Below are 14,185 nucleotides of genomic sequence, written 5' to 3'. Positions count from 1 at the left end.
TCAAAGTGGGTAAAGACCTTTGTTTAAAAGGTGCAGTCCAGCTCCATACATGAATCAGAGAGTGAAATTATAGCCCCATAAAGGAAGAGGAATTTGGTTATTGTGGGTATGATGGTACTAAAAATCCCACAAGTATCCTTCATGAAAAGTTCTCATTCCTTCCTCAAACAACACATTTAACTGTTCTCTGGAAAGAGCTACTTCAAAGCTTTTAGCATCACAGAGAAGTGGCTGTGAGCTCAGCCCCAGTCCTGGGATTCCTAATTCTACTGTAACTCCCTGGCCCCAGGAATAAACAGGGTTTGCTTCTGGGTTTGTTTTACAGGTCTAGTGGGACCTCCCAGCCATCCAGTGGTTACTTCTCAATTTGAAGGGAGTGGGGTAGGGTAGTCAGGAATAGCTTGTGGAGGCTGTGTTTCCACTCACTGGTTCACTCCACAAATTCTTGTTGATCCCATTTTACATGCCAGACACTGGAGTGAAGCCAACAGAGCCAAATCCCAGGCCCTAATGGAACTTGGCTTCTGTCACTGCCCCTTGGGCTTCCTGACCCATGGAGCAGAAACTCCCAGGAGAGAAGGCCAGCTGGAGCTGTGGCAGCTGTAGTTCCCTGGGAAAGTCATCATTCCAAAGCAGCTTCACACCAGTGGGAATTACACAGAAGTCACTGTTTGATGTGAGAGATGTGTGGGCCATGGATTCTGCCACCTCTCATTTGATTCTCCATTTTGACCAACATGGAAGCATGTTCCCTGAGAGCAACAGTGGATTTGGTCAGCCCAGTCAGGTTGTGAATCAGTCACAGCCCTGATTCCAGATTCCTCTCTGGACAGAGGGAATCACTCAGTCCCTGGGGAGCATCAGTTGTTGGGGTGGATATGTTCCCTTCACCTTTGTAAATGGCACAGCCCAGAATGCACTTGCTTTCATAGGCAGGCCCAGCACATCTGCCCTTTAAACCTTTTACCTCAGAATATGTTAATTTTAAGGCTGTTTGCCATAATTTGGGAGGCAAGTCCCCGATCATCTCACACTTGTCAGTGTGTCACACTGGTGTCCCTAAATGGATGTCTTTATGGTTCTAGGATTGGGGAGCATGAAGTTCATAGGCTTTGTTAGAAAATTTTCTGTAGACAGGAAAGAAATGTTAAGCAAATACAGGGCCTGCCACAACAAGATCATGTGGCTCCAGTGTTCGGGAGAGCTCTGCCATGCTTTAGATGTTGTATGTACCCCAAAGGTTCATATGTTGAAAGCTTGGTCCCCATAAAATGGTATTAGTAGATAGTGGGCCCTTTAATAGGTGTGGCCTGAGGAGAGGTAACTGGGTCAGGACCACCCTCATGAAGGGATTAATGCTGATCTCAAGGAGTGGGTTAGGTCTCATAGGAGAGGATTAGTTCCCTTGGAGTGGGTTGCTATAACAGAGTGAGCCAGCTCATTCTGAGTCTCTGTGTCCCTTTACAAAATTCTCTCTGTTTCACATGTTCATGTGCCATGTGATACCATGAGCTCTTTCAAAAAGTTGATTCCAGCACCAGGCTCTTGGAGCTACAGGACTATAAGGAAAACTGCAAGGTCTCAAATCCTCACTCCACCACAGCTGTGACCTTGGGCAGGCTATTAGCCTCTCTGAGCCCCAGTTACCCCATCTTCATAAAGAGAGATAATATGAATTTGTTTTGGGACCCTTGTGAGTTTGCATTAGTCTATGTAATGTGCTTAGAGCGGTGCCTGACACAAAGTAAGCTCCCCAAAAATATTGTTATTTTTTTCTCCTTTACCTTCTTTCCTTCATCATCAATACATATTGAGGTTTTTAAGCCCATTAACAACTATGTACTTGCTATTGTTTCTTGATATCCACATCTTCTTGCTAACACACACTCTTTGGTAATTCTTTGAGCAAGATTTGATAAATACCCCTGACATTAAGTATGTTGATATTCAGGCCTAGTGCAACTGTCTGCACATGAGGCCAACAGATGGGCATTTAAAAAAAAAAGATTTGATAAATAGTACATTTCTACATCTCCTGTGTGTCAGAATGTATTGATTCTAAATTCATGCATAAATTCTAAGCCAACAGAAGTTTTCTCTCAACATTTTGAAGACATTGCTTGGGACACATGTGGTGAATTGAGATTCAATACATGTCCCAATCTCCTAATGTACCTTGCTCTACTGCATAGTCAGAAAAGTAAAAATCTGTATGTGCTGGCTTGCCCAGGATGTGAATTAGATCCCACCAGTTAGGTGCACTTGAGTGAGACTCCTGGTGGGCCAATAAGTGGCCATCTTCCTGCTTTGTCAACTCTTGTGGTGGTGAGTCTGATCATACAGCCTATGTATTTGTTTTCTGCAGTGTCCTTTGTCTAGTTACTGACTTTATGAGTGTCAAAAAGTTGGTAGTAGGGCTGGGGATATAACTCAGTTGGTAGAATGCTTGCCTCATGTGCACAAAACGCTGGATTCAACCCCCAGCACACACCCCCCACACACACACACACAAATGTTTACTGTGGTGGTGGCAGCAGCCTTCTGATCTCTGCCTCTCAGCTATAGCTCAGGGGTGTGTTCTTGAAGTCAACAGCTCCAAGGCAAGCTTCCTGATTTCCTAGCACCCTGACTGGGGACTGGTGTTTTTGTCCTTGGGGGACCAGTTCTGTTGTGGTGTCCAGGACTGTTTTGGACTCTTTCAGCCCTTGAAATAAGTTTGCAAGCACCTTGTCCCTGGTTGAATTGAAGTTTGGTTTAGGATGGCTACTGACTCCGGCTTCTGTGTTGCCTCTGACTCCTCACTGATACATTGTCTTCTGGCACTGGGGGTTGGGGATGATATTCAGTGTCAATATGGCTGTTATGCTTTTTTTTTGTTTTATAATAATAATGTGTTTCTCCTCTCTAGTAGCTTTTAGGCTCTTCCCTTTGCCTTAAATATGCTTCAGCTTCACAGAAATGGGCCTAGGAGAATATTTTGAGTGCATCTGTATTTTATTCAACTCTCAGCATGGGTATTTTCTCATGGAAAATCCAGACCCTGCACCAAGCACAGGACAGACCTGAGGATTAAGAGTCTTAATGGTGGCTGTTTCAACCCATTGTTTGGGCAGGGGATTTACTTTCAAGACACCCCAGGTGGGCAGATCAAGAAATCCTGGTTCCCATTCAAGGCAGACAGCACTTTTCACCTGGCAGGGCCACACCAAGCACCTAGTTCTGGCTCCTACCTACAGAGTGAGCTTTCCTAGCTTCTCAGACCTGTTCTGCCTCCAAGGGCTGTGCAGCTCCAGGCCCCACCTGCTGCCTACATTCCTGCCACTTCTGATCCTTAAGATTTCTGCTTTCACTTTTGAGATTGGCCATATTTTTTAAATACTAGCAAAAGAGGGAGGGGAGGAATGGGTGAGGGTTTTATACAGACTGAGTTCAAGCTCAGTCCTGATGCAAAGTCATTTCCCATCACACAATGATGAAAAGCAAATCTCATTTCCTTTAAAAAACAAGTGACGCCCCAGAGCTGCAAAGAGAAGCACAGATGGCCAAAGGCTTATGGAAGTATCTCATCCTGATCAGGTATTCCAAGGAATGCATGGCAAAATGTCCAAATAAACTATTTTAACATATGAAATTGAGAGATTTACAAATCTGATGTGAATCCTAGGAACAGGTAATCCTAGGCATAAATTGGAGATGATAGGTAAGGACTAGTTTCAGGAAAGTGATGGGTCCAATTCCACATTATATTGGTCTTAGAGAGAATGCACCCAACTTGAAGCAAAGAAAGAGAGTAACAAATGAATAAAAAAATCTGTTGTGATGCAGAATTGTCACCCTTCTCTCAAATAACTCATTCCTGACTAAAGTGAGTAACTTGGAACCCCGATGCTGGAGGTATCAAAATCCCCAAACCGCTGGGTACAGTGCCACATGCCTATAATTCCAGCAGCTCAGGAGGCTGAGGCAGGAGGATCACAAGTTCAAAGTCGGCCTCAGCAAAAGTGAGGTGCTAAGCAACTCAGTGAGACCCTGTCTCTAAATAAAATACAAAGTAGGGCTGGAGATGTGACTCAGTGGTCAAGTGCCCCTGAGTTCAATCCCTGTTACCCAAACTAAGAAAGAAAAAAGCCCCAAACAGTGCATGTCTTTTGGCCCACTTCCAGGAATCTATAAAAAGGAATTGATCATGACTATCCTTAATGACATATGTCAATGCATGAACCACAACTACACACACACACACACACACACACACACACTCCCCACACAAGAAAGAGAAACAATCAAGAAATGTTGGTAAATGCACGATGATATCTTCGTTCCACACAGGGACTACTAGGCAGCTTTGGAAAAATAAGCAGGGAGCACCAAGATGGGAGAGGCTCAGACCAGAGCCTGGGTTCTCGTGAGGTGATAAGGGGGATCACCCATGCTACAGAGGAAGGAGACAGGCTCAGTCTGCAGCTGCAAAAAACACCCACGCCACCCTGAGCCCAGCTCTTTTGCTTAGTTCCAAGTGGCCCCTGGCACATTGTGCACACCTCTATGACTTCAGTAAGGACTGTACCCAGCCATGAGCAGGATCCAAAGCAGGATGTCCTCCCAGCACACCTGTGCTCAGGCAGCACAGTTCATCCCAAACCCAGCAGCTTCCCTTGGGTGGGGGGAAGTGGAATGGGCCCTGCACATTTTTCTTCAGGCCCTTGCTCTCTCTGCCTCTGGAACTGTCTGCTTCCTGCTCTCTTCCTCTCTCCTGCCTCAGTTGCTTAAATTTCAACAAGTCTCTGGAAATGGGAAAAGGGGAGAAGGCAGGTGGTCTACATGGGCAGTGGCCCCAGCTGCTCCCAGTAGGCAGCTCCGTTTTGAGATGACCCCCAGGCCTGCTCCCCCAAAGCCCAGGTTCTCTTCTCTGTGTCCTGAAACCCACTCCAAAAAGGCAGGATCACCTTCCCCTTTGCTATCCCACCACCCTTTCTGCCTGATTCCCTGTCCCTCTGTAGGGAAAGGGAGGTCAGGAAAAAAGCCTCTGCTGAGGGATCTATTCAGAACAGGCTCCCACCCTGGATTTCTCTCAGGTGGGAGGAGGGTTGGGTGGGTATGGGATACACTGAGGCTAGGAACGCAGAGTACCTAGCAGAGTGCATGGCACACAGCACTCTCCCCTGACATCAGTTCCTGTCTCTTGCCCCGTCCTCACAGCAACAAGGCTGCTCCAGGCTAGACTCTATCAGGCTTTTGCTGAGGCTGGCTTTGAACTCACAATCCTCCTGCCTCCGCCACACAAGTTGCTGGGATTACAGGCATGTGCCACTGCACCCAGCCATGAGGAGCTCCTGATGATGGGCAGAGTGCAAACAGGGTCCCAAAGTCCACAGTGTGCTCTCCTGAGCAAAACCTTCTGACCCAGGATGCCTCCCTCCTGGGGCCCTGTGGGCACTGCCTCCAGCCTCCTGCACTCCCCACAGCCTTCTCCTGCCTTGCCCACCCCCACCCCAATTCCTAGCTTCTCTGGGGGAGCTTCTGGGAATGGGGCTCTCCGGACAGAGATTAGGTCTATGGTGGGGGCAGGGAAGCAGGCATCCAGGTGCAGGCTTCCTGGGTGGTTGATCTTCTCCAAGTGTCCCCAGCAAGCTGCTTGCAGAAATGCAGTGAGGTCCTTCCCCTGCTGCTGAGGGGGTCTCTGGGCCACACAATGCAACCTACAGATGGTCTGCCTGCTTCTCTTTACCCTAGTGGTTCAGCTGCATTAAGCACTTTCAACCCCCAGCTCTATAATGGAAGACTCATTTCTGGTCCTTTGAACAAAGGTTGTGAATGGGACCAGCCACCCTCTCCTGGGCCAGGCTCTGCTGCCACTCGCTCCTCGGGGAGGAGGGCGGTGGTCCTGCCAAGTCTGGTCCTGGAGCAGCTTCTGATGAAGCAGCAGGTCCTGACACAGCCTGGACCTGGCCCTCTGAGGCTTCCCCAGCCCCTGACCCTAGGAACTTCCTCCCCACCTGCCCTTGGCAAATGCACCAAACCCAGCAAAAAGAGGACTCCAGTCAGTATTGTAGTGTTCTGAACTCAAGGACTTTCTTTTTAACATAGGGGGACAACAACATGTGACAATATCAGAAACAAGAACATATCCCTGACCAGACAGTGCTGGCCAGCGCAGAGATCATCACACAGAAATGTAAGGTCATCCAGGCTGGGTCTCTGAATATGTAGAAGCTCCGCCACCTGGAACACAGACTGCAAATAAATAAAGTGCATGGAGACCCCATCACGCAGCAAGGGCCCTTGAGGGAGAGAAAGCGGGCAAGAGGGGAGGCAGGAAAGCAGAAGCTCACTCATGGGTCAAGGCCCCAACAGTGGAGGAACACAAGGCTGGGTGGGGCCTGGGGCCAATCCCTTTTGGCAGAGGCGGCAAAAGACCAAGCCAGGGTGCTGGGCAGGGTTGGGTTTCCCTGGAGTGGAGGTCTGAGGGTGGCCCTGAGGCTCCACTTACTTTTCTCCCTATAGAAAAGGGCTCCTAGGCCCCAAGTGGAGCCCTTTGCAGAGAGGGCTGGGCAGCCAGAGCAGCTCCTCATACTCAACAGCTCCATCCCCTCCATCACACCCCCACAAGCTTGCTGGCAAACTCACACACACATGCGTACTCAAACATGCACACACACTCAGTGAGGAGTGAGGGGCCATCCTCCTTCCTTCCTGGCTGACTGCGGAAGAGGCTGGAGCTGGAGATCCTGTCACCCAGAGGGTGGGACCAGGATTTGAAAGGGCCAAAACTGGGTAGCTGACCCAAGGAGGCCCCTTGGCTCCTGCTTTCTTCTTCTACCCTGTGTCTCTTGTCCCATAGAGGTGGCCCAGAGACCTGTGGATGAGGTCAGAGGCTGACAGGTCTCCAGAAGTGGTCCTGAGTGGACAAGATGAGAAGGGTTAGCAGGATGAAGGGCTCCAGAGGGACTTGGCACAAGGAAGGAAGCTACCAGGCCTAGACTTTGGGAAACCACAGGGACACATGGCAGCCGTGTTAAAGCCTCCATCCTTGGGGTGGAGCGAACTGAGATCTTCATTGGAGACCCCAGATCCAGTGAGCAGCTGAGAAGGGCAGCAGTAGGAGGCTGGGCCACTCTGTCCCTGGGACTGGCCAGGCTTCTGTAGGTTTTGGTCCCAGGAACTCAGTACATGGGACTTGAGCTACCAGTGCCAGAGGAGCTGAGGGAATAGGCATGGGTGGTGAGGACTCCCCTTGGGCAGCTTCTAGCTATTTTGGGATCCCAAATAGCAGCATGCCTGGGGCCTTCAGAGTCAATCCCAGGTCATCTGGATGAGATTCTCCTGTGTGATCCTGGGGATGGGAGCCTGAGTTTGGGGACAGAGAGATGGGGTCCTCTCATGAGTCCCAATCCTATTTCATCCCACCCTCCTGGGAATATAGTGTCCTGAGCATCCAGAGAGCTACCTTCCTCCCCACTCCATCACCAACCTGAGAGGTTTATGCCACACAGCTGCTGAGGAGCTGTCAAGCTTAGGTGCTGTGGGAAGGCGAGGCTCTGTGCTGAGGACATGGCACCCCAGAGGGTTCAGAGACCCATCTCTCTTGTGCCCCATCTCAGCTCACTGTTTTGTCTTCCCTGGGACCTTCCATACCACTCCAAGGAAAGCCATATCCCAGATTTCCTATCCCTGGATCCCTCTCCTCCTAGGTGCCTCAGAGCTCTGTACTCCTTCCCTGTTCCACAGGCTGCCAGATCTTAAGGAAGTCTGTGGAGGGAGTGGGAGATTGCAGGTCCAACAGCAGACTCAGCTCCACCCTCCCACCTGTGTGACAAGGGCAAATCCCAGCCCCTTCCCTGGAGCCCCATGAGTGGGGAGAATATATCTTCCTCACAGTGTTGCTAGGAGATCTCTGTTCCCAAGGAAACATGACCCTCCTTCCCATGCCAGGGCCCAATCCCTGGGCCACCCACCCTTCAAGGCCTCTACCAATACTGGGCCTCTACTAGGAAGGCCCTTCCCCTCCTCCTGGGCATTTCACTCAGTTGCTCCCAGGTGGCTGCAGGAACAGAGGCACTTCCAGGCAGGGATCAGGCTCTTCACAAACCAGAGAAGGCACCTATAAAGACCAATGCCTGAAAAAGAAAAAGATGGAGACCTCAGATTTGCCTGGCCACAGACAAAGGGCCTTGTTTCCTGTGTAGCTTTCTCTGCAACCCCCCTTCTCCTTCTGCCCTCCCCACCTACCCAGACTGAGAGCTGCTGCCTGCTCAGGGAGATCCTTCCATTTTCCCAAATTCCCTGGGCACACAGTGGATTTCCTGGGTTAGAGGATGGGCTTCTGTGGCTCTGATAGGGCAGTGGCTGGCCCTGCAGGGAGTCTGAGCTATTGGTCACAGAGCAAGCCTGTGGGGGAAGGGGAGAGGCAGGATCATCTCTTCCCTACTCCTCCAGGTCTGCAAATGAGAATGACCCCAGATGGGATTAGGGGAGCAAGAGGGATTTCAGCAGAGGGTACAGACCAGTCCTTTGGCCCCAAATATAGGGAAAGAGGCAGATTTGCAAATGGCTGTGTGGAGATGAAGAGAGGCCCAGCATCCTGAGATCTGAAAAGGGGACAGACCTGGGGCTTGGCTATAAGGCAACCATCCTTACCATGAATCTCCTAAGATGGGTGAAGAAGGGTGGGCACATCTTTTGTGCTCCAGGGACTTCCTGGGACCTTACTGACCCATTCCCCAGCATTCGGGTGACACCACCCCAGTCTCTGTAAAAGGAGAGGGGATCCGCTCTGTGTATGGGAGGGGGCTTCTTATCTGTCCTGTGGTGATATCCTGACTCTCTGAGAAGCTCAGGCTGCCCCTAAAGGCCTTGAGGAATCACAACAGGGGAGCAGATGCGCCTTGCCTTTCCCCAGCTTGCCTTGGCATCTTTTCGGGCTGTTTTGTTTGGGTGTCCTCTCTATTGCCCCAAACCTCTAGGGTTCCCCGACATCTATGTGGCTTAGCAGCTTAACCCCCACCCCCATCCCACCCTTTCTCCTACCTTTTTGCTCAGACTTGGCAAATGAATTCCCTGCAGTAAAATTCCTTCTTTCCGATTTCCCAGTTTTGGCCAGTGTGAGGCAACAGGTCAGCTGGACTCGTAATTTTCTTGAGCCCAATGCAAAGGACCCGTTGCGTGAGTTTTCTTGCAGGTGTTGACGGGGTCCAGGGTCGGGTAGCGGTCCCCCAGACGCGGGTGTCTACAGTTGCAGGGACCCAGGCCACTCTGCACCCCAAAGCGTCCGGCGGCCCCGCTGTCCTTCACAAGGTGTCCAGGCTCGGCGCTGGTGGGCAGGCGACTCTGACCCGGCCACCACCGCTGCTGGCGCTCACTCAATCCGCACCTGCAGGCGGACGTTGAGTATCACCGAGGCCACCACGTAGAAGTAGGGGAAGTTCGTGCGCAGCCGCCAGGCCAGGTCGAAGAAGGTGATCAGAGTGCGGGTGAGCCCCTTGCAGAAGGCGCCGTAGGAGCCGCGCACCGAGGCGAAGCGCGACAGCCACACCGTCTGGCCCGACAGAGCCGCCGCGGGCGCCGCAGACCCTGCCATGGGCCAGGGCCGCCGCAGGCCCCGCTGACCCGCTGACCTACAGGAGCGCGGACCCACGGCGAGGCCGATAAGAGGTGTGGAGCGCCCCTAACCTGTCCGAGCCCTGCCCTCCAGATCTCCCCGCCCACACCCGGCTCAGGCCATCCTGCAGCCTCCGCCTCCGGCCCCCCTCCCGCCCGAGGGACCCGCTGGTCGCACAGTCCCGCCCCTTCCCGCGGCAGCCTCCACGTAGCTCCGCCCACACAGTGGTCCCGCCCACATGCACGAACTACAGAGGGGCTCCTACTCACGAGGCCCCGCCCACAAGGTCGCACCTCACCGGCACAGCCCCGCCCATGGGACCCGCCCCACCTCTACCGCGTAGCCTCCTCAAGTCCCTAAGAGCCAAGGCCCAGGCCTGAAAGGACCGGAAGGCCCTGCTGCCAGGATTTGCTCTTGCAGAATCCTCTAGAGTGTAGTGGGAGTGCAGGAATGGCGGGAGTCCATACAGAAGCTCATCCAGAAGGCCCTGTGCATTCACAGCACCAGCCTTCTCCCACAGTGTCCCCAGAAAACCTGGCCAGACAACCCACTGTACCTTTCTTTCTTTTGCATTTCTCTTTCTTTAATACACATTGTGCAGAACTGTACCAGCAAGTGCCACCAAACAGACGAGAGCGTTTTTCTGATTTGTGTCTATTCACTGGTCCTGTATACTTCGTTATTGGGGAATCTTTTTCTTGTCCCTTTCTCAGCACTCATCTAAGCACCCTGCCATGGGCCAGGGCCTCCGCAGGCCCCGCTGACCTGCTGACCTACAGGAGCGCGGACCCATGGGGTGGCCCACTGTTGGCCCTGGTTCCTGCACAAGGTTGGTTTTCATCTGTCCTGGGTTGTGGCATTTTCTTGCTGGTGTGCTTAAAAGCCCTTTCCTGGTTTCATCTAATCTTTACATAAGCTAAAGCAAACCCATTGCAAATTCGAGGATGTTTTTACAGAGTAGTTAGTGAAATGAGGAAATGCTTATGTTTCCTTAGGTTTAAGACTTTAAAAGCACTCACTATGACCCCATTCCAATTTTACAAAACTGCCCTGAGTATCTATACTCTCTCAAAATGCCTGTTCCCTGTCACAGTTGAACATTTCTATTGCATCCTATACAACTGTTTAGGGAACCCAAAAGATTCACATACACTTGGGCAATTGCCTACCTACATGTTCAAATTGGGCGGGGGGAGAGAAAGGCAGCTCCAGGGCCACCATGTTTTTGTGTAACATGATTTTTTTGTGTGAAAATTGTTCAACACATTGTTTATCTCTGGGTAAGGGCGGTAGGAGGGAAGACTAGACTTTTTAGTCTCTCTCTCTCTCTCTCCATATATATGTGTGTGTATATATATATATATATATATATATATATATATATATATATATACATGCCGCAGCCAGGCTGGCTGGGCAAAATAAGGGGGGGGGGGACGAACAATTTGTGTAGATTGATACAGCAGGAGTGGAAGCCCTTTATTGTAGGACAGGAGCGGTATTTATACATTCCACACAGCTTATCTTAATTAGCATAAACTAGATACATCAGTCAACCAATAAGGAATCTCCACACTTAATGGCTCGCTGGCGTTACTTCACAAACCACTCCCTCTGGCAAAATGCCAGGCGCCATCCAGACTTGTTTACAGACTCTAACATTGACTGCGGCATATACACACACACACATACACACAATGTGTCTATACATATTATTTAATACAATGAAACATGTTATGAAAGAAAACAATCACATAAATACAGACTTAAGCCACATAGAAACCTTTTTATTCCAGCCTGGATTGAGCACCATTCATTTGCAAAGCCTGTTTCCTCCAGTCATTTCTGAAATTCACCTTGTCCTTTCTTGTTTATTTTTAATATTTAATTTTAAAATAATTATAAACTCACAGGAAATTTCCCAAGTAGTATAATAAACATGTTGTGCCTTTCATCCAAAGGTGACAATTTCTGTAGATGTTGCAGTATATCAAATCCAGGAACTTGACATTGGTTTATTCCTACTACCTAGAATACAGGTATAATTCTACTGTTGCCATTTTTTAACCTGCATTGATGTCATGTATGTGTGATATTAGTTCTAGCAATGTTATATCATTTGAAAATTTGTGGAACTATCACTACAATGAAATTACACAAATGTTCCATCACCCAGTTTGGGCTACCTGTTGGCCCTCACACTCAGCCACCCTGTGCATATTTTGTTATATATATGCCTATTTCATTCTCTTTGCAGTGACTATGCATGGTATTGTGTTTTTAATATATGTTAAACATTTGGTTTCCACAAGTTGTTGCTTGAATGTGTATTTCTTACTCTACCCCCCAAATAATGATGTCTCTTAACTGAGATAGGCCACATTCTCCCTTGAATATGTATCTGCTTTCTTTCTTTCTTTCTTTCTTTTTTTTTTTTTTTTGGTACCTGGAATCGATCCCAGGGGCACTCTACCACTGAGCCACATCCCCAGTCCTATTTTGTATTTTATTTAGAGACAGGGTCTCACTGAATTGCTTAGCACCTCACTTTTGCTGAGGCTGGCTTTGAACTCATGATCCTCCTGCCTCAGCCTCCCAAGCCACTGGGATTACAGGCGTGCACCACCACTCCTGGCCTGTATCTTCTTTCCTAAATAAATGTTAGCATCTCTGATGCATGCCAAAATTCTTATTCATTACGTACCACAAGGACTCCACTTGTTCTAAATAGAGGTCCCCCTCTCTGGGAACTGCTCCTATAACAATATTATGTGAAATGGACCTTGTGCTATACCTGATGTCAACAGTCTAGTATGCTTCAGTTAAATGTTTCCTGGAACTACAACAGTGATTCACTATATGCTCTGCCACTGCAAGTGATTTTTTAAATGGACATGTTTATTTCTCTTCCTCTTTCCCTGCTCCTCCCTAATTTATCCCCCTCTCTAATCTCAGGGGAAACAGGATTACCTTTCTTCCTGTCCCTGAGTACAAACCCACTGTGGGAATGAAATAATCCAGACTTTGGGGATGGCATCAGAAGATCTCAGAAATGACTGTCTCCCAAATTAAAAGTGAATTACAACTCCAGACAGAGAACACATGGAATGTAGCCTTTGAATCACCTCTTTAAAAGTCCCCTGTTTCTGCTGATGGGCAGAATCACAGCCTTTGGTACAGGAGACCCCTGTCTTTCTTCTTTGCTAGCAAAGCAATAAACCTTTTTTCCTTTTTCTCCTTATTAGATTGGCATCAGGGACAGGGACTAAGCTTCTAGCAACAGAACCTTTCTCACACGGTCTGTTCTTCACAGTTATTTTATTATGAATTAACATATTTTGGAAGGAAATTTCTGGGAGAACCAAATTGAGGAAGTAGACTAGATATTTATTAAGGTAAAAAAATTGTACATACACACACACAAACATGTATATCCATATATATGCATACAGATATATGTATGTATTTTGCCTTTCTGGTTTTCTTTAATCATGTTTAAGTTATAGAATAACATAAAGAATCCATTATACTATTGATCTGCTCTTCACAAAGTTTACAATGTACTGGCCTAATGAACAAAGATTTTATGATTTTTGCTGTGTTTAGGTTTTAATTGCTTCAGAAAATTAAGTCTTAAGAGTGTTAGGATTTATTTATACCTTTAATTGTTCTAAAGGCTCTTTTTGATTTATAAGGCTAGCTAAATGAACTACTTTTATAATGACATAGGTTTTGTTTGCTTGTTTTGTGGCACTGGGGATTGAACCCAGGGGCACTGTACCACTGAGCTACATCCCTAGTCCTTTATAGTGTCTTTAAATTTTGATATAGGGTCAGACTAAGTAGCCTAGGCCTTACCCTGAACTTGGAATCCTTTTTCCTCAGCCTCCAGAGAAGTTAAGATTACAGGCATGTACCACCCTGCCTGACTCAAATGTTTTATTAAAACAAACTAAAAAGTTCTAGAACTTTGATAGTTCTGATATAATGCTTGATGTCTTAGCATGCTACAAAGGTTACTAAATTGTTATTAAGCTCTCTATATAGTAGTAATATCTTGTATATTTTTAGTAATCATTTAGATGTCATGAGCCATGTCCCTGTAGTTAGCAAGTGGCAATATTGATTTATTTATCTTATGTCTTATGAAAATTTCTAAATTAAAGATTTAATATGACATAAGTCTGACTTTTAAAGTTTTCTTAATTATGCTGTTGGTAATGCGACTTGGTTTGCAAAATATATTTAAGATATAATATATACATATATGTGTCCTTAATTGGTAAATAGACAATTCTTATAGTCTATATTCAAAATTTTTACCATTCTGTGGAGTGTACCTAAAAATTCTAAGTTTTTATTTTTTATTTTTTTTTTTTATTTTTTTATTTTTTTATTGTTGGCTGTTCAAAACATTACATAGTTCTTGATATATCATATTTCACAATTTGATTCAAGTGGGTTATGAGCTCCCATTTTTACCCCATATACAGATTGCAGAATCACATCAGTTACACATCCATTGATTTACATATTGCCATACTAGTGTCTGTTGTATTCTGCTGCCTTTCCTATCCTCTACTATCC

General features: G+C 47.7%; 1 protein-coding gene across 2 annotated transcripts; it reads right to left on the bottom strand.

Moving 5' to 3' along the window:
• Positions 1-6,047: 6,047 nt before the first annotated feature.
• On the bottom strand, positions 6,048-9,697 carry LOC124109491 (small integral membrane protein 10-like protein 2A). 2 transcript variants are annotated; one of them, XM_046468148.2, is made up of 3 exons: positions 9,028-9,697; positions 7,956-8,117; positions 6,048-6,222 (listed from the first exon to the last, which is right to left on the bottom strand). In XM_046468148.2, the coding sequence occupies exon 1, from the start codon at positions 9,575-9,577 to the stop codon at positions 9,356-9,358; it is 222 nt and encodes a 73-aa protein (XP_046324104.1). In that variant the 5' UTR covers positions 9,578-9,697; the 3' UTR covers positions 6,048-6,222; positions 7,956-8,117; positions 9,028-9,355. The 2 variants fall into 2 exon arrangements, with proteins under 2 accessions (XP_046324104.1, XP_046324103.1); XM_046468147.2 differs by having other exon boundaries at positions 6,048-8,117.
• Between the last annotated feature and the right edge of the window lie 4,488 nt (positions 9,698-14,185).

Source organism: Marmota monax, unplaced genomic scaffold (genome assembly GCF_021218885.2).
Source record: "Marmota monax isolate L192 unplaced genomic scaffold, Marmota_monax_Labrador192_F-V1.1 WCK01_AAM20220418_F8-fsc00333, whole genome shotgun sequence".
Classification (NCBI taxonomy): Eukaryota; Metazoa; Chordata; class Mammalia; order Rodentia; family Sciuridae; genus Marmota; species Marmota monax.
The sequence above is the reverse complement of the archived record's forward strand: the minus strand, read 5'-3'. Positions and strand labels throughout refer to the sequence as shown.